The following is a 24,747-nucleotide window of genomic DNA, read 5'->3' on the forward strand; positions in this document are numbered from 1 at the left end:
TCTAAGTTGTTTAATACTTGTATCACTGAATGTACATTCAGGAAAAGTTCTGTAGTGTAAACATCCAGTTCTGACTTCTTTTCTTCACCAACTATCTAAAATGTGAGTGTTCATTCTGTCGGCTAAATGCTTTAATATATCTCACTTCAGATACACTGCACTAACCCAAAGCAGCATAAAGCCCCTGCTTCCAAGATAAACAGCTACCAAACAAACAAGCCTGAAGAGAAAAAAAACATGCTCCCATTTAAAAATAGAGCACTAACCAGTCTGGCGTGCATAATATTGGTTTCTCCTTCTAGATCAGATACTGTGTGTATATTCCAAATGAAAAAATACACTAGTACGAATTGCATGCAACCGTACACAGTGCAGTTCAAGCAATACTGAGGTGTTCTCCTTGGTTTTGTGAAGCATGTGGACAACAGCAAACTGCAGGGTGGGAATTGTAAATGGGTCCTTGGACTTCTTCTTCTACTTTTATTTTTTAAAACTGTAGCCCACAACAAGGAGATGTTAAACAATTTAGCCATGATAAATTGTGCTGTGAAGAATTTCTGAATTTCCTTATGCCTGCCTAGGGTACCCAAATGGATTTTTTTTTCCTGAAGTCCTTTACTAGAACTCCTTTTTCAAAAACCACATACCAAAAAAGGCATTTTCTGCTTTGATTACATACCGTAGTTCATCAGGTGGAAGTAGATGAAGGTAGTCTATTACACTGTGAAATTACATACCTCACCCTTATGAGGTATACAACACAAATTGAAGATTCCAGTTAAGCATCACCACATACTAACCCTTCATATTTGTATAAGATGACCAGCTATGAAATTGTAACTACTGAAACTGTACAGAGGCACCTTGCTATAGCACACTTATGTTACAGTTCTCTTTTTCAAGCATCTCCTAACTGCCTCTGCGTTTCAGGCATGTTGGTCCATTTCATCTGTTCAGCCGCTGTGTTACCACCTCCCTGTACATGATAGAGATATATATCAGGAGGAGAAAAATGACAAAGAAATCATCCAGGAACCCCAGAATTCCAAAGAGGGCTTCAGGAAGAAAATCCAGAGGTGAAGCCAGGTAGAGCAAGGCTCCAAGCAAGCAGAGGAATATTCTGATACGAAACATCCAGAAGAGGCCACCAACAGAAAACATCTCCCTGAAAGCATGCCGCAATAAAGTGGGCAGATCCATAATTCTTTCCATAATCTATGAAGAAAGAAACCAAAAGTTAAAATCCTGCTTTAGCAACTGGGCCATGCTAAATTAGTCTCCCCCCACCTACCCCCAGCCTCCATCTGAGGTTTCTATTGCTATATTACAGTTTTCTAGTCTGTTACTTTATAAGAAATAAAACAAAAGTACAAGACTTCCTGGATTTAGTTTTGCTTGGCAGAAAGTTAGATTTAGAATATACATATCTGTTTTTAAGAAACAGTCAAACTGTGGGGTTTTTTAATACTGTAAAACATATGTTTAACTCACCACAAAACACACTGGCATTTATTAAGAAGGAAAAGCAGTAACCACTATAGTAAAATAAATGACCAAGAATGTCAGAAACAGCAAACAGGTTAACTGGAGTGAAATACTGATCAGAATGGAAGACAACTAAGGATTATGAGAAAAAAAAAACCCAACAGCTAAAGTAGAATAGGTTGCAGTTCTTCAGAAACACAACATCTCTTCCCCTGGCATATAACCAATGACTCACATATGTTTCCAAAGGATGGATAAAGCCTCAAAGTAAACGAAAGAATCTTTAAATGAATCCATCCCTGGCTCCTCTCCATTTTTCTGCAATGATTCTGTCACCTTAGTAAGGGACTGTCCAGCAGAAAACACTCAGATTTTTGTTGTGTGGCATAGGGAGGGGTGAGTTTTGAAATTCTTTTGATACCGACTCCTCTCCTACTGTACACAGGTTCTGGACCGAGCCATGACATTATAATGATTTACTGACAAGGCTAAAAGAAGTTCTCTAGAAAGGTATGTTGTCTGTGGCTAAGGCAATACACCCTGGATAAACCAGAGGCAGTTTATCTAGTCCGGTTAGGGTTTTAATGCATAATTCTGGCATGATTGCATCTTACTGGGAAGGAGACACAGAGCCCAGAGAGAGGTCCAGTGGAGCTGGAAAGGTAGTTTCAATGTACTCTGGACTGAAAACATAACTGGTTTGTGGTTCAGAATATGAAATAAAAATTCCTGCTTCACCCCTCTTTTGTCTCTTTGAGCCATGATCTTGCTAAAGTTTTGTTACGGTATCCAAAGCCAAGGAACAGACAAGCAGGCAAGTTGCTAGTATACACGTGCATGCATTTCACACGTGCATATAGAAGACAGGCTCACAAGGCTGTAGAACTTGGTTTTCTCTATTTATTAAAAAAAAGTAAATCCTGTTTTCTTCACTCAGAGCAGAATAAAGACTGCAATATAATCTAGGAGGAACATAAAATGGAGACAGCCTCTAACTTGAAATTCGAGGAAGAAGGACAGAGCAGAACTTCAGACTCTTCTAATCAATGTAAAAAGATAAATTGAGTGAATATTCTTCCCTGCATCTCATGTATTAAGTATTTTTACAGACTAATTATTAATCCTTTCAAATTAATGAGTCATAATTTAAAAAGATATTAACACATGAATAGGGATCTCAGGGCTTATTAGCAGTTCCCACTCACAACAAAAATGCAAGTTTCCATACACTTCCATAAATATTTTCAAGGTTGTGGGTTTGCCCTAATTGTATGAACACAACACTTTTAAGGAAAACTTGCACAGTCCCTAAAACTTTATGGGGAGTAGGAGGTAGGAAGGGGAAAAAAAATGCTGTTAATGTCTCCTAAAAACAGTGGCACCCAAATTAACCCAAAGCTTACAGATCTGGGCTGTCCTGAAAATCTCCGATTGTAGTCATTAACATCTTGAAGTACTTGGGTTGCATCCTGCTGATCTTCAGCAAAAAGCGGTAAAAACAATGTTACCTAGGCACAGAAGGGAGATTTTGTTACAAGTGCAACTGTTTTTCAAATGCAAGTATTGTCAACTACAGGTGGAAACAGTAATCTTCAGTTAACTACATAGAACAAACTTTGGTTTCCCTTAATATTTAGTAGCAAAAAGAAAACTACTAACATGGATACTGCTGCTAAGTTTTAACAAATTCATTGCTTACAACTCTTTACAGAATATTATTTTTTAACAAGATTGTTAAAAACAAGCATAAGAACCCTCTTTATAAGAGAGGTTTACAGGAAATATTTCTAAACACATAAATGGTTTATGTTTCACAAGTGGGACAGCTGATTTGGAGAACAAAGTTAATTTAGCATGTTAATCTAGTTTTGTTTCTTAAATTGAAAAATCAAATAAAGCAACCGATGAGGTCATTCTTCTTCCGTCTTTAGAACAGCCTTGAATTTCCACAAGCAAGCAGCAAAGCCCTTATTTTTCCATATGGATATTCATATCAACACCAAGGAGAATAACACAGACTAAAGAGCTAACAGAAAAGATATTAACCTTCTGCTCTTTTTTGAGCACAGAGAATTCTGCTGTGTTCTTGGTTCAACTTTCACCCAAACACAGGATATGTATGACATACTCACAGATGTCACCTTTCTGTATAGGAGTTTCTGAAAACTTAAGACTTGTATTTGGAAGCAATGTTCAGGTGTAAAATGCAGATTATCACAGCAAACAGAAAATGCATAGCACTTTACAGTCTTAAAACCTTCAACAGCTCCCTCAGCACTTGGCCACTACATACGTATCATGTACCTGTGCCGCAGTCACATTTAGCAAGTGACAGCATGAGGAGATCTACACTCCACCCCTGGCCCTGCCACAAACCTTCTGTGTGTGTGACATGTTGTTCATGTGTACATTCCACACATTTAAATAAAACGTTCACTCTTGAGAATGAACACATAACCATGCAAACAGTACCACCCAATGTACCTGTTACTTGGAGGAAGGTAACTAATGTAAGGAGAGACACTAAAAAACCCACCTGGTTTCCCCTTTTTCATCTTCCTCACCTTTATTTTTTGTGCTTCTCTCTTCACTGGCTACATTCTAAGCCTATTAATTCTTCCTCTAGTCATACCTAGTTTTCTTTCCCTCCTTCTTTACAGCCATTTGTCCTGCTGATGCACAGAATCAAATAAGGATATAATGTATGGGCAAGGGTGTGAAGCATGTTATATAATTCATCAGAAGTTACTAGCTCTATAGCTTGTGCACTGTTAAAATAAAGATGTACTTTTCTTAAAACATACACTATAAGATTCAGAGATCCTAAGTGTTAATGAGTTGCAGGGACATATTTCAAATTGACAATATAAGTAAGATGTGTAGGAAGTAAGTTAATGCTTGCTCTACAAAATTCAAATTAATAATACATATAAACTAAAAATAGGGACAAAATAAGAAACTGACATGGGTAGGTTATTTTTGACAGGGAAAGAAGGGAGAGGGCACTCCTCAGAAACCAGTAGTATACTGCCTACTGGAAGTCTTCCACAACAGCCAGGTCTTTAAGATGCAAGTTCTGGTAAAGATGTTATGTAACATCCCAAACAGAAAGCTTGGAAGAATCACAGTCAAGGTCTTACGATTTTCTGTTTTTCATATACTCCTTTACAGAAAAAAGACTGAGTTATCACTGCCGCTCACTTGAATTTGAGTTGCAGGGGCCATCTGTATTTTTTGAGCCATTTGGCAAAGCAAAAAGTTAGAAAAACCCTTCCTGTCCACCATCCACGTCTCACCCATTCTCTTTCAGCTTCCAGAATGCTTCTGCCAGTCTCACTGTGACAGTTCACATGCAACTGCTGTTTTTCCCTTTTAAGCTGCACTAGACAGCTGAGCTATCAGCTCTGTGATTACTTGAACTGTTACCGTTTGTCTGCAGATTGGACAGCGGATGGCGCCGAGCCACGAGCCATACCTCCAGTAGGCAATAATGCAGGAACCTGGTGAACGGAAATTACAGACACTTAAAACTTCTGAGCTGAAACATCCATTGCCTGAAATAGTATCTTACACACACCAAGGAAAACAACACAAGTATTGACAAGCAGTTAGGTTAAATCTATTTTTTTCTACATTCCCCAAAGATATTAAGAACCAATGTCAAGTTCAATGCTACTAATGAAAGAAAACCCAAATAGATTCAACTCCATCATTAATTTTAAGGTATTATTTCCTGAAAAGACAGGGGAATGAATGTATAACAATCTGAGTACTTAAACTATTTTCCAAATTTCTAGTATTTTTTTTTAGCAACTAGGCAAGGTATGCACTATACACACAATATAAAACTAGATGGATGCAGTGAAAGAACCCTGTGGGAAACCTGAAGAAGAGGAAACAAAATGCTACATAGAGTGTTTATATGTAAATCTGAATAGCTGGGCCTCAAAGAAAAAAGACAAACACTTTAAGCAATTTAAGCTTAGTCTTTGTTCTTCAGGACTTCCAAGGAAAAAAATCCCACATTCTGAGACAAAGGTAATACCAAGCAGAATTATTTCCTCTTTCTAAACCATTTATTTTAAATGGTACATTTCCAAGTATTTTCCAGCCTCTTCAGTTCTTTACTAACTGGACGTAAATTATACTCTCTGTCCCTGACATTTTTAAATTAACCACAATCTGAATCGTGATAGCACAGAAAAAAAAAAAAAGCAGCACACTGTCAAAGTGACTGTTCATTCACCAATGTATTTTCTCCACAGTTTATATAAAAATAGTTCCTAATGCAGACTAGAAGATAAGCAGTTTAAATCAAACACAGCTTTGCATTAGGGTGACTGTACCAGGGACAAAAGTTTGCATTTCCATTCTGGTTTTGTCTTTAGGGCTTTTTTGTCTGGGGTTTTTCTTGCTTACCACAGAAGAGATGTCCACAGTTTGTTTCTATAGGAAATGTAGCCTGTTGCAAACAGACTGGACAGGACATATCTGTATAGAAGCGATGTCTATCACCAACAGAAGCATCCTGCTGGAACAGAAGAGAAATGCAAAGTGTTAGATATTGTTTTTACGTAAATCTACAGAGTTTTATAAAATAAATCCAGCGTTCATTTACTAGAAGTCAAACAGTCAATTGCTAAACTGCATTTAATGAAGGAGAAATACATTTAAATTAAAAAGTCAAGCATACTTAAATATAAAAACTGATTCACTAAGCTGTTACACACGTATGTGTTTCCACCCATCAAAGGCCACAAAGAATGAAAGTCCCTTGGTGCTTCACGCTGCTAGGTTAGACTTGCTGAAGCATGAGTAACAGCTCAGATCTAGACTGTTACTTCACTATCCTAAGTAGTTCTGTCCAAAGTCAGGTAACTGAACTGCACTGCTACCAGCTGCACTATTTAGTGTTCCCAAGCCCAAGCACAGATAGCAGTTTGTGTGAATTTCTCTGTTATGAAATGTCTTCTCTTCCAATTTTGCCGTATTTGCCTTCCACATAAATATGCAATCATTATTTCAAGAAGTGTTATTAGGCAATAATGCCATACTCTCCAAAAGTATGCTTTTCACTCTAGAACACAATTTCCAACAGCTTTCCATCCTCTATTCCACATATCAGAACTGGATGCAATCACAGAACCACAGAACAGTTTGTGTTGGAAGGACCTTTAAAGATTATGTAGTCCATAATGTCCCCATGGGCAGGGACACCCACCACTAGACCAGGTTGCCCAAAGCCCCATCCAACCTGGTCTTGAACATTCCCTAGGAGAGGGTGTCCACAGCTTCTCCAGGCAACATGTTCCAGTGTCTCACCACTTTCATCATAAAAAAAATTTCTTCCCATATAAATCTAACCTCTTTCAGTTTAAAATCATTTGCCCTTGTCCTGTCACTAAAGGCTTTTGGTAAAATGTTTCTCTGCCAATCTTTGTTGCCTGGCTCCAGTCGCTGTGCCATTGTTCTGCTACACACAGTTTATCAGTCTAAACATCTAACCCCTGTCCTGTGGCAGCAAGCTGTACTCCAGATTTCCTTTCCTTTACCACTAAATTCCCAGGGACATTGCAGGAAGCAAACAACATAATCTAACACACTCCACCTTGTGGCAAAAACTTGTCTGAAAAAAAGAACCAGCCAAGTACTTAATTACTTATCCATTAAAAAAAAGAAAAAAAGTCTATGTTATCTCAGTACTTGACAAATTTTGAGGATGTCTCTGTAGAGCAAATAGGCTTCCACAACTTTCAAGACCAGCTTCTTCCAGAACCTCAGGGAAGGCTACAATACCCTGATCAGATAGCTGAACGGTGCCACTGTTACTACAGTACCTGCTCAGTTTGAAGCTGCTGACGAAGAGCTCTCACAAGCTCTTGGTTTTCTGGGTGTATGTTCTGATGTTCATTTCTGTGAAAGGAAATATAAACAGTAAGAAAAACTGAACACTGTGACCCAGCACTGAAAAATAACTGCAACTTGAACAAAGGGCAAAACAATAATTCTTTCCTGCTATAAAGGATTTTAAAGGAAGTACACAAAAAATTAAGGAAACAGGACATTTATTACAGATCCTAAAGTTACTCAGGACATTTAAAGCTGTACAGCAGCAAGATTTTTCAGAGACTCCATAATCACAAAATGATGGTAAAACTACATTTTTATCTGAAACAAAATGAAGCCACTAACTTGCAAAAAAAAAAAAAAAGAAAGCTTTTCTATACATCATGCAGAAATACTTCTGGCTTTTCTGTCTGCTGATAGCTTTTGTACTGTTAGGTCTACTCATAAATTTTGTATATTTTTCACCCACTGTCTAAGTTACAGAGTTGAAAAACCCTAAGTATTTCAATTTTATCTGCTACATGAAAGATTAAGACATAATAAATACATAAGAAGGGGTAGGCAAACTCTTAGATTTGGAATGTTGAATTTATGTAACTATCAGCAGACTGGATATAAAAAGAAATCTTTTTTAAAATCACTCTTTAAAAAGAAAGACTCTACGGGCAAGAAAACTACAGGTTAGACTTGCCAAGGGGAATCATAGGGATGGGACTCACTGAAGAAAGGAGGCTGGATATATGACAAGTTTGAGATTCAAAAGCACAATGGGAATATAATTGGAATTAAAAAGTATACTGACAACATTAAGAGGTGTTGAGTTATAATAAATATGAGTCAACAGCATCATATTCAAAACTGAATTTTAATGCTTTATTTATTCATATGGATTTCACTGGTGACGCATTCTGCTCAGCACTGTTGAGGTCTCGGCTGGATTCTGTTTTCCATTTTGTGCTAAACGCATAAAAACACATAGAGAAGTTGGAAGAAGTTCAGAAGAGAATAAGAGCTACTGCCCACATTTTTTAAACATTAGAGAAAGAGTGAAGAAATGTCAGTTCATATAGAAGACTGCTCACGGAGAGAAAAGGGGACAGGATAAGACTTTCATTCTATAAATATGAACAATTATTTCTCACAGTTATCTAAGGCTGGTGGAAAAATATTTCTAACCGCTAAGTGTACAGAATCAGAAAAGGTTACCTCAGGGTATTGTGATCTACCTTTGACTAAAAGTTAAATCTAAAAACAGGTAACACTGCTTCCAGGGATAATTTTGGCAAGCTGATCATCTCTCAGAGCTGAGGGCTGAACTGGCTGATTTTTTAGGACATCTTCGGGTTGCACTTCTTTTTACATAATTTCCTGAACGGCACTTCTGCAGTATTTTCCTTCATTTGATTTGGGCAATCATAATACTGCATTAACTGCTACCTTTAACAATTTGTCTCCTTTGTTTTTTCTTCAAAGAGGAACTGACAAACCCCGTGTTTTTCATACTAGTAATTACATGGTTATCAGTAGATTTATTTAACACTAATGTGGGTGATATGCATAAAAGTTACACAATGAGAAGCTTACACTGAAACACTTCTTGATCACCCTGGGTGTCTCCGTTAGTCAAATTTTGTGCATGTTGTCTGTCATACATGTTATAGGTATAAAAGTATTTCCTGTTCAGATGCTACAACAGAGCATATTTTGCAGCTTCAGCTTGCCAGAACTTTGGTATATATTGAGATACAATTCAAATCACACAGAAAAGGAAGGTGTGAAGCCTAAGCCCGTTCAGCCTCATTCCTTCGTGAACCACTAATGGCACACTCCCTGCTCAAGTGTAATCCACTAAAAAGTTATTCTAAGCAAACAATCTTAACTGCTCAAATTAAAAAAAGTTGAGATGGTAAAGTTACCTGGGCAATATTTACATATCATCCTTGTAAAAATACTTCATTTATGTGACCTTGGTACCCCATACTATATCGAATACGTGAGAGTATTTGTAGAGCTGTAAGTATGTATGTACAACATCTGTCACTTATGCCCAAGATGCTGAGGTAGCAGAATGCTGCCAATGTCCAGGAGGGGACAGGCAAAGCTCAAGACATATCCAATTCGTAATTTCTGCCATGCAATTAGTGTGATAAAATAATTGAAAACCAGCATGGTGCTGTGGAGTTAAAGGCATGATCAAACACAAGCCAGAAAGAAAGTTAGATAGTCTTTTACTTTCCCCATTATTGAGTGTTAGCACTCATAACTGGAGGAAAAATGTCCCACGATAGGGACATAACAGTGCATGAAGTGAAGGTCTCTGTGACTTTGGTGGAGAAACATACTAGCAGTAATTAACATATACACTAAGATGCACTCCTGAAGCCATCTGAATACCTGCAATAGCCCTGGAAAGAAAAGCAAGTTCAAGTGTACACATGTCCCTTAGATTCCTCTGCTATCTCCTGGTCCTGAACAGTAGCTACACCTTGCAGTCCAACCAAGCTTTTCCACCTCTGCTTTCCTTTGTAGCTTGCTCTCAAATACCTCCAACCTTGCTAATGCTTCTGATAAGGACAGATCTTCCTCAGTAAGTTCCATAACATAAATGAATCACTAAAATTGAGATCTCTTAGTTGTTAAACTTATCCTGTGTTCAGAAGTCTACAGACATCCATTAAAAAAAAAAAAAAAATCCAACAACCAAAACCACCCCAATCTGAAGCTCAGACTTATTTTCCCAAAACAGAGGCTAAGATATTTATCAGCTTGCAAGGAAAATCTCAGAGATGAAAAATAAGATTTGATGACTTGACCATTAAAGTTACTGTATTCTGAACATTTTGCTTTAAGGAATGCATAGTGAAGTACGTTGGTCCCTAGCTTCTTCATTTTTAACCAAATCAATCCATTTATTCAGGTTTGGTTTGATATTTTGTTTTTATTTTATGGTTTTTTTGAAGGAGACTGTAACTAGAACATACATTCAAGGATTATATCCAAGCTTAATTGTGAAGTCATTATTGATAAATCACTGACATTATTGACACCAGCCAAACAGACTGTGATTTCAGCCATTTTCAGTCTTAAGGAATGGTGAGTATTGTTCAGTTTGATCATCTGAATGTAAGAGTTAAGCTTTCCTTTTGAGAAATCCATCATTTCAGTCTAACTGAAGTAAATTACGAAACTCTGCCAAGCAATTAGTTAAACAGAGCAAGTGATCAAACAATCATTTCCTCAAGGTCAAAGTTGCTTTGTACAGCAACACAAAAATTTATCAAGGAAGTTAGAATTCTACAAATACAAGTACGTAGGTTAATTCCTGTCAATGTATTCTCACCTTAAAAGTGTATATACCAGAGCAGCAATGAAAGTGAAACTGAGCACAACTGCCACCAGTACCTGGTCACTTATTCCTTCTATAACTGAATCATTATCTAGCTTCAAACTCTGAACTTCTGCTTGGTGACTGGCCATCACAGCTCTAAAATGTAAAAAGAAATATATACATATACATACATATATATATATATTAAAGCATACAGGTGCACACATACATTTCAAATATAGCTATAAATAATATGTATACACATCTATTCATAACACAATAAATTCCTGAAGCAACAGGTTAGTCATTGCTGGGGGAAATATGTTAAAAGAAAAGGGAACAGATGCATTTTTACCAATCACTAAGCTTGCTGCAGAGGACTGCAAAACATATCTTTTGTGCAGTAGCAAGCAAGTCCTAAATGACTGTGCTGTGATATAAATTTTTTTTTTTAAAAGAAGTCTCATAATTTACTTGGGAATCGTTACCAGATAACCTTCCTAGGAATAAATCACTGCTGAATTAGATATATTCTAAGGACAGTTAATTTTTTAAAAAGTGTAATGACTCTGCACTACCAATAATTTTAGCCGTTACACAACACACCATTTGCTGCTAGGCTGAGAAAATTAAATTTTTAGAAACTGAATTTTCACCACTTATGTGAAGAAACAAACACAGATACTTGGGGTTTAGCTGGTTTTGTTGTGTTAAATGTCTGTGTACACAGGAATCACCTGATACACTTTAATCTGTCATTTTTCTATGGATTGCCATCCTTCAGCTAGAAACATGAGAAAAAACTTTAAAGAAAAGACTAGTTAGACTCATCTGCTTCATATTCTTTTCACATACACAACAATCAGAATGACTTGCCATTTATTTACTGCGTTAACCTACCGCTGGAGACAAGCAAAATAATTTCCAACACATTGCTAAATCACTCCTGTCGCAATCAGGAAGTGAAATGAACCTGAGCTGTTAATATTGTGAAACCAGGAGAGCCAAGTGAACTCTGGCAAATGACCAAGAGAGTCATATTGAAGCTGTGTCCATCCACAATTAAAGTATTTTTTATACTGAGCTGACAGTTTATGAGGTCAGATAAGACTGGTCTAATTTAATTCCTAGTCCTGTGTGTCGTGTGTTAAGCTTCCAAGCTTTCATCAGTGTTTCTCTCTACCTCATAGCTCATGTGTCACACTTTAATTGGAACCTTTCGTCCAGCAAACATCACCAGACACGGCCTGGCCCTGAACTAATTGCAAAACTGAAATGGAATACAAGTAATTGGCACTTTAGTGCACACCTGTAATGACTACCCTGGCAAGATTTCAACATGCCAGTCTACTGCTAACACACAAGTGTCATCTTTTCCATAGCTTTTTCCAGCTTCTCTGACCCTCCAGATCTTGTACAAGCTGTGGAGATATTTCCAAGCTTTTTCTTGGAGCAACACTCTGCAGCAGCAATGCACAAGGAGGTGGTATATTAAAACATTATTGTAAAAAAGGGCAAGTGATATAATGAAGTAGCATAAGAGCACCGAAAACTCATGGAGAACAAAGGGTAGATTCCTTTGGTTTTGTATTTTGGGGCTTCCACTGTGAAAAACAAAATGAAAGAATGGAAGTTATACGAAGTGAAACAATAAACTAAGTCACCCTAAGTATCCCAACTTGAACTGAGACTGTTATTTCTGTAACTATAGTCACAATTTTTTGCTAATTACAGCTTTCCATAAGCAACTGTATCACAGTCTAAGTACTGGAATGTCAATTAGCATTTGGAAGGAGTAACTTTTCCAAAAGGTGGAACACCAGTGACTCATCGAGAGCCGTATTTAAAATAGGTCAATATTGACAGAGGTTTCATATATACTAATGAATAAAGAGACCAAATCTTTGTGGAGAGGTCTTACATAGGAGCAAGGGTCCAGACAAGCAGTTTTAGCACTTGTCTGTGCAGCTACTTACACAACTACATTGCTAGAGTTAAAGCTACGAGGCTGAAGTGTTGTGTTTTCCATCCAGCTGTTCCTTGGTGCAGAAGATCTCAACTGGTAGGTGTGTGTGTGGTGATGCCTCACCAGCTCAACATTCCCAACCTGTATTTGTTATCTTTGCAAATCCAATCCTGAAGCAGCACCTTTCTCTTAAAATACATAATTTTGGGATGCATATTTTCCATGACTTCATCTCAGGCAGTGTGCTTTTACTTTCAACTCCTACGTTTTCACTCCTTAGTTACCACCACCAGTCCACTAATTTTTAGTGTGTCACACTGTCATTTCTGGGTTCACCACTCAGTACAAAACAAGATGCAAATGACAAGGAACTGGTATGTGATGATTGTTCTATTATCCTGCACGAGCTCTGTTAGAATGGATAAATGTGCTAATAACAACTACATTAAGTTGCACACCTTTTTTTCTTTTCTTTTTTTTTTTTCCTTCCAGAAATACACACTGAGGCAGAGACATATAGATGCTTTAGGTGCAATTTTGGAAGGGAAGTGTTTCTCACAGCTGACACACCTGAGAGGCTTCCTGTGTCACTGCCTGAATGGTGCACCCTGAAAACAACATACAAACTCTCTCTACTTCACCCCTTCATTTACCAGATATGATGGTGGAATGACATTTTTATTCAAACTTAGTGTCCAAAAGGAATTCCTGCACAGTCTTTCCAACTACATAAAATGCCACTCCATCAAACACTTCTGTCTTCACTTTCACATTAGCAGTACCAAGATGTACAAAGAGGGTAGTGGAATCTCTGCCTGAATCTTTCTCTCAGCTGCTACCATGACTAAATTCTAGAAAAGCCAGGCTGCTGATGTTTACAGCTCATGTTGTTTGTGTTTTAACTTACTGCTTCTGGCCAGTGCTGAGCATATTCCCCTCATTACCTCTAGCATTCTTTCTGAACCACACCATTGCACAGGAGGGCTGACATAAATTGTGGAGACAAGGAACTGCAAACAGAAGTGTTTCACTTCAAAAGCAGTACATACTTTCTCAGAATAGTCATTCAAGGCTCAGCAGAGACAGTAAAAATCCCCTCCTACTCTTATCTCTGGGTTAGCATGTCAAAAAAGCAATGGTTACAAGAACAACACAGCTAAAACACACAATTTGAAAATTGTCTGAGTGAAGAATGAAAAAATTTTCTGATCTTAAGTCTATTTTGAACATTTTCAAACAAAATTATCTAGAACTGCAAGCTTGCAGCTCATGTTTCTTCAGGTGCAACCACAGCAGCCGATGAACACATCTGCAGTGGTTTGAATGTATAATAGACTAGCTAACAGTCCTAAAATAGCTGCTAAGGAATCTTGCCTCCCAGTGCATCTGTTTAGCAGTGGTGCTTTCTCACTTGCTACAATTAATCAGCAGGCTCTAGGAGACTTAATTCATAACTGATGTAATGAAGACTCTTCAGCCCTCAGAGACAACAAGCATTGACAGAGAGTAAGTGACAGAGAAGACTTCTAGAACTAAACTATAACAGACATCTAATAATTCCTAAAATAACAACTGGCAATAATTCGATGTCATTTACTAGCAATTTGATGGTGTTTGTATTAAATTCTACCTTTTTATGTCGATCCATTATATTTATCTGGTTATGCAAAAATTACATCAACCTTTTCATCATATAAACCTTTTCAGATTAGAGTTCTACATCACAGGCTTTTTAGATGTTAATTTTAAAGCTGTTCTTCCTTCTCTGTAGATTTATGCTATTTTTTGTTTCTTTTTATAATTACAAAATTCATTTTTTTAAATGTTGTGCCTCTGTTCTTTTATACAAGAAATTAGTCTGGCTAATTTTTTTCACTAGCTCTCTGATAAAAGCATAAATTGAAAATAGATTAAATTGAGATTTGATTTTTTGGTTAGACTGAAGAATTTTTGTATTTTTAGCCGTTTAGCAAGGGTAGCTTTCTTAAATGAAAGCATAACCCCACCCTGTATTCCAATTAGGGCATGAAAACCAGACCAATCAATGCATTGAAATTGGAATTTATACAATCAAGTTCAGAATGATAAAAGTATCAGTTGAAGAGTTTAAAAATCCAACAAAAATCTTGGTCCTTTTCCCTACATGAAATACAATGACAAAAGAGCCCCAAAACTTAATTTCCAGTCTTACTTCATCTCATCTTCAAACTATGAAGTAAAACAAATCTAGTAAGGGAAAGCAAAAGACAAGGAGTTATTCTTCCATCTCACTAGGGCTAGCTGGACTTCAGACGGGGATGAGGTGTATCTGTACTAGGATTCTTGATGGCTACAGAATGTAAACAACTTCAGACTGAAATGTCAATGAAATACTTGGAAGTAGAAAGGAATGGAATCTATTGTTTGTACAATCATTTCACATACTATCACAGTCTAACAATCTGAACACAAAATCACGATGTTTCTTCTCAGTTTTTCTGAGAGTGACCACTGACAGAAAACAACACTAATTTACTTACATTTCAAGTAAGAATCTGCAAGCCTTAAAAGTTATATTTCTCCTCTATGTTTAGGTGTGAACAATGCATTCAGGTTTATGCAAAAAAAAAAAAAAAGAAGAAAAAAAAGGAGAACCATGATGAGCCATAGTGCTATTATAATTTGTATCTTTGATTTTTGAAAACTCAGATCAATTAAGATGTGAGGGCACAAACACATATACTAGTGTGGATTTTTCCACTAGATGTGGATTTTTCAGATTTTAAAAGTATTATGAAGACTTTCAATGCCTGACATAAAGGATAGCTAGAACAATACCAGACACCATGATTCATAAAGAAAAACAATTCAGTGTGTGCCATAATATATTAAACACTTGTTACCGGCCATCCAAAGTCAGAATATCCCCAAAGTTTTCTGAAGGATTTTAACTTTTCCAAGTTTATCAGCAAAGTACTGTATGCTAGTATACTCTCAAAATGACAGAGGTTTTTAGTACCCCCTACCAAAGGACTATACAAGCACCACAAAAAAGAAGAAAGAGCCTCTCTTAGTAGCTAAGGAGTAAACAGTGAAATAAAGCACAAGCAAAACTGCCCTGAGATACAAATTGGTAACCACAAGCAACATTTCATGACTTCAAGAGCATGGTACAATTTGCTCAAGATCCGAAAGATAGGTCAGGGATGGGTGGGGAGTGAACTGGATGAGAACAACAGTGTCTGTTTGTCGGAGTTTTTTACTTCATTTTTCTTTTGGATATCTTCCTTTTGATGCAGTACTGCCAGCCACCCTCAGTGCTTGAAAAAATTATAAAACAAAGACAGTGGTGGTAGGCCAAGGTGCAAGTCAGAACCTGTAATATCTTTTGCCTGTTGTCTGTTATTAACAATAGCATTACTCGTCACCTCCTTAAAAATGCTGCTTACTTTGTAGGGATTGCATGTTTTCCAGGATAAGCTAATTCCTCTGCAACTACTAAAATACTATGAGTCACATTTTTTAAGACCAGAAAAGCTTTAACTCTCAAAAATCTTTTTCCATGATAGAAGGAACAAAAACCAAACCAAAACGTTTCATTTGTATCAACAGGTTTCTAATGACTGACCTTAGATAACAGAAAAGGACTTTTCAGAATTTAACCATACTAAAATGAAGCCCATTTATTCTGTAATCCACCCCTGCATGCATACTTGCATTCATTGAAATATCCAAGGCATAAAGCTACTGTTTTTCTTTCGTTTAAGAGAAAAACAGACACCAATTTCCAAGATAAAGACATTCTTAACTGTCTGGCAATAACTGATACCTCTCTCATCAGAAGTTGTCCAATTAATTCCTACTTCAGGCTAGCTGCAGGTCTTGGCCACTGTCTGCAGCAGAGAATGAGACTTTGTGACTATACTTGACTCAGCAAACTGGATAATAGAGTTATTTTTCCTTTCCTTCATGATGAGCTCAAAGGTATGTCTGGACTGTGTCCAGAAAGCATTGACAACAGCACACATTAAGTATGCACGATGCACAGTACATGTATAAACAGCATTGAAGACTCTAATGTGATTTTACTACCCTAAATTACTAAATCCTGAGGTGATCCATTTTATCTAGGTACTCTACTGTACTCAGTTGGACCTTGAAATAGTGGTGTAGACATATCACACACACAGAGAGAATCACAGAATCATATATAACATGATAAAACAGAAAGAAGGAATATGAGAGATAGTATACTGAGAAAAGGTGGTTTTGAAGAAACAGGATTAATTAGCTTTTAATTTTCATGAGCATAGTCTGATCTGAATAAGCACACACAGTCTCTGTATCTCTGTACGTTTTAAAAATCAGGAGGAGACCACCTGAAGGGCACATTTACTAAGAAAAATAAAAAAAAACCCATCAAATATAGCAACATACAAATTGACAGGATATGTTCTGTGAGAAGATTATTAAAACTGACTTGGGAATATCTTAGGATCTCATGCAGTCTGCTAACACTATTACATTATCATGAGTTAGCTGCAACTTTGGAGTCACAAATCAGCTCAGCTCGTACAGCAAAACTGCAGCCAAACGCAGCTGTATCATACACAGTCATCTCTTCAGCATACACCACCTCTGCTTCCAGGACTATGCTGGCTGCATTTAAACGCATGCACACTCATTCCAAAAGAGAAAGGAAAAAGCCCAAAGAGTCTTAGCAAAACAGGGGAAATGGCACTTTTGGTAGGCAAACAATAACGTTGTTGAATATACCTTAAGATTTGACAACCTGAGGCACTTGCCTGGTAAAGCAGGTCTCCACGAAGTCTGTGGTCAGTAGTCTCTGAAGCACATTTTTTTTCCTAAGGAGAAAAACAACAAAACAAAAAAGGAAGCATGTATTCTACTTTTGCTGTTGGAATAATGCTTAGCAAGTTAGAAATACTACAGATGCAAACTTCAGATGCAATTCTGTAAGGGAAAATAATCCCAAATGATACACCATTCTACTAGAAAAACAAGAAGTCTCTAATCATTTTTCTCATGGGCCTGAAACTATGTTGATGGCTTGAAGGAAAAAAGACAAAGTCTATGTTCTGTATAGTGTTACTGCTTGGAATAGCTGTTAGGATGATGTGTGACTTATGGAGAACAATCCCCCAAAAGGTCTTCCACTGTTTTATAAGGCTAAAGCATATGGAGGGGTATAAGGTTCTAAACCCCCCCAAACAAAAAGAAAAACCCGAAGAGGAAACTGAATTCATATGCAGATAGGAACATTAGAACTAGCCTGCCAATAGCTTTGGTTTCGCTATCTGACTTTTCTCATCAGACAGGAAGAGAAAGGAAATAATGTCACTCACTTATAGTAACATTTACAGAATTATGATACTATTGCAGCTAAGAATAAAAAGGCTTAGTTAGATCTGTTCTAAGGAATGCCCAAGAATTCTCTTTTGTAGAAAGTAATGCTTCTGTATGTAACCTCACATCTAAAATAGATGGTAAGACAAGAAGCACTATTGTATCTGTCTGCATCAACCAAATACAAAATGTAAGCTACACATGGTGACAACAGGCAAAGCAGAGTGGGAAATGGTTGCATAAGAGAAGGTAAGACAGAAAGCCTTAGATGGTGAAATGCACCAGTGAAAGTGTGATCTGTCAGATGTACCAAGCATATAGCTTAAACTACGCATCATAACATGGTATGGGAAGTTATAGGTGTGCAGCACACACAGCTTCTTTCTCAGTTCTTCCCAAATAGGAAAGCTACCTTTAAACTGAGAGAGATCAAACTCATAACTTAAAACCTGCATGTTATACGAGATCAGTGAGAAGGCACTCTACTGGGAAAACCCAAGAATTTTCATAGCTTTTGCAAAATACTTTAATTCAAAACAGGTTGACATAAAGGAACATTGAAGACTTTGTCCATGCTACTCACTTATTTAACTGAAGAACTGTGAGAAAAGAGGAACAAAGCCATAGTTACTAGACCTGCAATGCTTCCTTTATTGGTTGTTTCTCCAACACTCACCCATTATCAGGGCACTGTGCTTGCTTCTCCATGTTGTCATGTCAGGCCAGTTGCTAACTGATTCAGACCTATGCTGTTTATTGTGAATCATGACCCCAAACATCCTCATTGCAAGCTTCCAATGGGCCAAAATTCAATTTTAACTACTGGATATCTGGCTCAGTGGTTTCTTGATCTCTGCTGGCAATGCCTTTACAGCACAGCAGGGAGTGGGGCAGTAAGGGCACAGAGCCGCTCTGGCCATGAAACATGCTGTCTCCGAGATTAAACATTACCTGAATTACCTGCAGTTAAAGTGAAGTAAACGGCCTCCTTTTTATGTTAATCTAGTTTTACTCCAGCGGCTTTGCTCTGAGGAAGTTAATGTCATTTTCTACAGCTTGCACAGGCTGCTCCTTCCACAGGCCACGCCATGTTACTTACTGGGAAGAGAGCGCCCGTGGGGGCAGCGTCCTCGCAACCCCACGCTCCCGGGGCAGCCGGGGCTGGGAGCGCTGCTGCAGGCCCGCCCCGGCCCTGTCAGGGACCCTCCCCGACCAGATCCTCCTCCTCCCCGCCACCGGCCTGCGCGGCGACAGCCGCGGGACAGGCAGCCCGGGGAAGGGAGCAGGCCCCGCGCAGAGCTGCGCCCTCCCCCTCAGCACGCCCCGGCAGGACCCCGGCGGCGCACAGGGGCCCGCGCGGCCTGCAGCGGGCCGGACGGCGCAACGCCTCCCCCGCTCTCTGCCACCTCCGGCCAAACGCACCGCCGGGCCGTAGCGAACGCAGCGAACACCCACGAAACCGCTCACACCCCCCCCCCAACATCCCCCCCCAAGGGCCAGCACCCCCGGCGGCTACAAGGGGCGGGAGCCCCCGCCGGGCCGGGCCGGGCGGAGCGGAGCCCCCGCCCCCTCCCCTCAGCGGCGCGGGGGGAGGGGCGCGGCCCCGCGCGGCGGTACCTCGGCTCCCGACGCGCGCGACGCTCGCCACCAGCCGCGGCCCCGCCCCCCCCCGCCAGCGTCGCGACGCCCCGCCGCGTCTCCTCCGCCCCCTCCCTGCCGCTGCACGGCGCAAGCGCAGGCGGGAGGGCGGTTCCTGTCAGGTCGTATTAACGTGTCAACGCGACGGCCCGGCCCGTGGCGGGAGGGGGCGCCGGCGGTACCGACCCGACCCGACCCGGCCGTGGCCGCTCTAGCGCTTGTGGCCGCGCCCTGCCATGTTCAACGTAGAGAGCCTGGAGCGGGCCGAGCTGGGGGAGAGCCTCCTCACTTGGGTGAGTGCCGCGGCCGGCAGGCCCCCGAGCGGAGCCGGGCCGCCTGGCGGGGGCACGGCCCCGCGTCCCCCCTTTCCTCCTCCCCGCCGCCCCCCGCCGCGGCCGTGCTCCGGCGGGAGAGGCTGGCTTCGCGCCGCCGCCCCAAGCCCCGGCCCGGGCCGCGCCCTGGCGCTCGGCCCGGCTCCGGCCCAGCGGGCTTTGGCGGAGGCCTGGCGGGCTTGCCGGGGCGAAAGGGGCTGTCCGAGCGCTGTCTGCGAGAGGGGACCCTCCGCCGCCTTATCTCTGCCCCGCGTCCGGGGAACAAAGGAGCCGGCGCCGCCACCGGCACGGCACGGCGGGGCGGCCGGGGCCTGCGCTGACGCGACCGCAGGAAGCGCGCCCAGGTGCGCCCCCCGCCCCCCGCCCGAGATGGGAGGATGGGGTGTTGCCGTCGCACTGATTCTTCCCCCACCGCCCCTGCCCTTCCTGGCGTGGCTCCGGTGTGGTGTGTCAGTGCCGCGTTTTTCTAACCCCGCCGACTGCGCCTGATGGGATTTCTGAGAATAAACTTTTTTTTTTCTTTTTTTTTTTTTTTTCCCGGCCTGTTTCTTCCGCTGTATTTTTAAGCTCTGCTCGAGCTTCAAGAAACGTGTGAAAGCAAAGGTGATACAGCGTTAACAGAAGAATCACCACCTCTCCCCGTTTTAATGTTCAGAGCTTGGTCCATAAGCACTTTCAGCTCGTGCTCTCGTTCCCAGAGCAGCCCAAATTTAGTGGACGTTCAACCTGGGTTTGCAGCTACTCTGTAATTTGAGCAGTGACTGTAACGTGGCCATGAAACTTGTATTTCTGTAGCAGCGGATTTATTAGCTAAGTGTTTAGAACCGTTGGATTTCGTTTTAGGGGTGGCTTTTGTTGTTTGTTTTCCAGGATTGCTGGGAAAACACCCACTATGTGAAACTGCAAAAACAAAGGATTGTTGAAGAGAAATGGAGATTTTTCTCTTTTAGATACTTGGTATATTCAAGGCCGGAGGTGGCTAAAGCTGTGATGGTGATGAGTTACTGGGGAATGGCAGCCTAGGCTTCTTTGTGAAAGTCAAAAGGGCATGAGCAAGGGAAATTCAGTGATTTTGTTAGAGGTGAGCAGGTGGCCTGGAAAGTACAAAAGACAGAGGTTTTGGGAGAGTGCCCAACTGGTCTGGAAGATGTAACCCAGTTTCTCTTTCCTTCACGTTCCTGCCAGTCTTTGTAGCAGTTGCTGCTTGTCCTGCATTTGGCTTCCCATGCTCGCTTTTTCAGGTGTTGGGAATGAAAGTCTTATTACCAACAGAATACAAGAGGAGGTCAGTGTGTGTGAATCCTGGTAGAGAAAGGCTGATTGAGAAGCTCAGTGCTAGGAGAAAGAGGAAGGTTTACTGGGGTGGGGTGATGGAGAAGGATCTGTTGCTATATGCTGCTAGTTTCCATGTCTTCATCTTAGCTGTGTTAGATAAGCTCCTCTTCTGCTCTCTGGTAGTAAGGCACTCGCGCCAGTGGTAGAAGTATAAGCTTGAAAACTTGCTTAGTAAGTGATTGCAGCCCCAATGTGTTTCTAAACTCCCCAGATTTCCAAGTAACCAACATACTAGATCTTTCCTTTGTGTGTGAGACTACTATAAGTGAAACTTGTAAACTGCTGCAGAATGAGGTTGAATTTTCTTTTATATGGTATTGTCCTGGTAGGAGTAATTTGAATGGTTGATCTTACCCATTATCCATCCAGTCACAGGCTGGACAAAATTGACTTGAGAATATTTTGTTCGAAGTATGCCATTGGTGCAGGTCTGTGTCAAATCTGAAGAGATTTTAAGACTAAGAATATTCAAATATTCTCTTACTTAAGTATGCTCTGCAAACTTGATTTTTAAGTGTTAATATTTCAGAGAAGGTTTTTTTTTTTTTATTCAAACTTCACAAGGTTGTGTTTGCTAGCTAGTGAGGGAAATCACAAATGCAGAGTCAGAAGGCAGTGGCTACTTCCCTGTTCTCCAAAAGAATCATTTGTGCAGCCCAAATACAGTGCAAACCAGTGGCTTATCTGTGTTTGGTAGGATTGTTTCATCAACAATTTCACTGTTACCCTTGAAATTATTTTGCAATTTCTTAGTGAAGCTAAACCATTGAACAAAGTTACCTTGGCGCAAAAAGCTGTCCTGGAAAAATAGACATAGAAATGGAAAGCTTAGGGAAATAGTAGCAACGGAAAAAGTCTCATGGCATTGAACATCTGTAGGGATTATCACGCAGTCGTATGTCCAGTCATGATTGAGCACTAGTTAGTATTTGTAATCTTTGGTCCTGAAACAGTGCCTACACCCAGTGGAGTCTTGCCTTACCTGCAGTAATGGTCTGTACAGATTTGCACCTCCTGGCCTTTACACCTGCTCAAATAGTTAATCAAGAAAGTAGCTGTATCTTTTTTGTTTAGCAGAAATATTAGTAAATTCTTCTCAAACAGTATTAGAATTAGTCAGCATGTTTCTTAAAGGAATGTGTAGAGGTATGGGTTATTTTTACAATTTCAGTATTTTTGCGTGAATTGGTCTTAAAACAGACTCAGTAAAAAGAATTAAGAAAGGTGGTTTCACTTTGTTTCAGGATATGTGAAACTTTCAAAAGAGACAATGAGGTTGTTTAGTCGGCAGTGAAGGCTGTCTGTAGAAACAATGTTTAATTTTTTTTTTCCTTGGCTTTCTCTCAAGTCCCATAATGATACTTGGGAAACCATTCATTTAGATGGGAGAGTAGAGCTGTCTTAACTGCAATTTATACATGCCTGGGATGGTCATTCTTTTCCATTATGGCAGAGCAGCTGACTGTACTTAAGAACTGGTTTAACCTCCCAGATTGCTTGCTTCACATTCATACAGAAGTACTTGAACTGGTTTTTCTGTGTTTTATGTAGAGTAGATAAGGCCTTCCAGAAGTCTGAGAACCTGTTCAGCCTAAACTGAATGTTTGCTCAGATGGGATGAAACTGCTCCTCCCTCTCCCAGCTCATGATTTTAATGAATGAGAATATCCCTCAAGCCTTTTACCTTGCATGCTTGTGATCCCTTTTCTGGTATTGTTAAGATGGAGCAAACTGCTTGTCTGGGAATGTGTTCTGTTTTATTCTTCAGTATTTCCACCAGCACACCCCTCTTTTTCTACCACTTTAGCAGGTGACCGTGGTGTTACTGGGATAAGCCAGGTAGTGACAACTTGAGTAAAACTGAGCAAAAAAACCTGAGTCTGGAGCCCAGTAGTCTAATTGCAGAACTTCTAATCTACTAAAAAAAGTCCCCCAGAAGCCTGTTCTGAGACGATTCTAGCAGTTTAGAGAATAGTGGCTGTGAGGTGAACCTCCAGGGATATTAAAATGGTTTCAGCATATCTCATACAGATTTGCAGCATCTTTTCTGTTTAAGACTTATGACTGGTCCATATATGAACACATGAATTATTGTTTTTCTTTCTTTGTAGTGTCAGGAGCACTTTTAACTCAGATACATCAGCCATTTTTCAGAATGTGGAGAGCTGTCAAACGTGCATGTGGCACTTACTCTCTAGTATGTCTGTATCTGAAATCTGAGTGTGATGGCTAAGGGCTCTTGCCATGTGAACTGAGAAATTTTCTTATTTAACATAACTAAGATGTGACACTGAAAAGATTGCTTAGCATTGGTATGTAAACCACAGGATTCCTCAGAGGGGTCACTGCTGTCTGGTTACAAGTAGCAGATTGCTGTGGAGATGTCATGAACTTTCTTTCCTTCGTTATGATAAATATCTCTTATTTCACTGTGTGCTGCCTTCACCAAGCTGCATTTTACCTGCTTTCTTTATCTTCCAACCCTCAAGGCCAAATGCAGTTTCTGTGGAAGGCATGTTAAAACTTTTACAGTGTTTACAAAATTCTCACTTATAAAAGGCTGATGTTTTTTCACCTGCTGTATAAAAAGCACTGTGACCATTTATATGGTATGATCCTTTGAGCTTTCTCCTTTTTTTGTCTGAAAAATCTTGGTACAGTGTATCTCTGTCTTCTGTGTGGTGGCCAGTGCCCAGCTGAAAGTGTTTGCCTTTGTTACTTTGAAATATAGAGACCATGTGAGTGTGTGTTGAAACACGCTTTGGTTCCTAAAGAAGACTGCTTTCTAAGCACCCTTTTCTGAGAGGATCAAATCTGCTGGAATTCACCAGTAAAGCTGTGTTTTAGTCTATGCTGTTCTTGATCTTTGCACAGCTGTGGGTGTAAGTAGTATTCTGGTTTCTTCTAGATGTGAAGATTGTAAGAGGCTGGCCAAGCCTGTTTTAAACTCTCTTCTTTACATCCTTGATGATTAACCACAAAGCGACAGGGTTTCGTTTTCTTCTGGTGATATAATCGCATCAGCATCTCTTACCACTTGAAGAAAACATAAAAATTCAGAAGTGCTCTTTTTTTCTGGTGATGACAGCAGGTCAAGGGGATAGTTCTTTTTCAATATATTGCTGTTCAGATAGAGGGGAAAAACCCAATGCGCTTGCCAGCAATGCTGGAGCATGGGTCAGGGTATCTGGCAGATGGCAGTTCCTGCATATGCTGTGACAGATTAGTAACTTGAGCAACTTTTAAATGTTTTTTGCGACCTCTCACTAAGATGGTAAAGAATTTGTTGTTCTACTCTTTTCAGGGTAGTTGTCTGAGAGTGATATTCTGAGCATAGCATTTACTGTGTTTGAAGGAGCCTGGTTGTCTAGCACCATGATTAGGCTTAGGGAATTTTTTTGAGCTATTGCTGACAGGTCAAGCAGAGGGAGAGTAACTTCTCTTAAAGATTGTGTTGTAGATTAAATAAT

At 40.1% G+C, this 24,747-nt stretch overlaps 2 protein-coding genes across 2 annotated transcripts in view; one reads left to right on the forward strand and one right to left on the reverse strand.

Moving 5' to 3' along the window:
* Positions 1–945: 945 nt before the first annotated feature.
* On the reverse strand, positions 946–19,610 carry RNF170 (ring finger protein 170; the record flags this gene model as incomplete). Its single annotated transcript, XM_084278138.1, has 8 exons — positions 19,590–19,610; positions 17,411–17,470; positions 10,673–10,816; positions 7,323–7,398; positions 5,905–6,016; positions 4,912–4,985; positions 2,889–2,993; positions 946–1,215 (listed from the first exon to the last, which is right to left on the reverse strand). Exons 3-8 carry the CDS (start codon positions 10,807–10,809, stop codon positions 946–948), a joined length of 774 nt encoding a protein of 257 aa, XP_084134264.1. The 5' UTR covers positions 10,810–10,816; positions 17,411–17,470; positions 19,590–19,610.
* A 117-nt stretch (positions 19,611–19,727) lies between these two features.
* HOOK3 (hook microtubule tethering protein 3) overlaps positions 19,728–24,747 on the forward strand; it is an 82,238-nt gene continuing 77,218 nt past the window's right edge. Inside the window, exon 1 of the mRNA XM_084278068.1 lies at positions 19,728–19,903. Coding sequence (XP_084134194.1) covers positions 19,847–19,903 — 57 coding nt within the window. The 5' untranslated portion in view covers positions 19,728–19,846. The remainder of the gene's footprint in view (positions 19,904–24,747) is intronic.

This window comes from Gallinula chloropus (assembly GCF_964237585.1).
Source record: "Gallinula chloropus genome assembly, chromosome: Z".
Lineage (NCBI taxonomy): Eukaryota > Metazoa > Chordata > Aves > Gruiformes > Rallidae > Gallinula > Gallinula chloropus.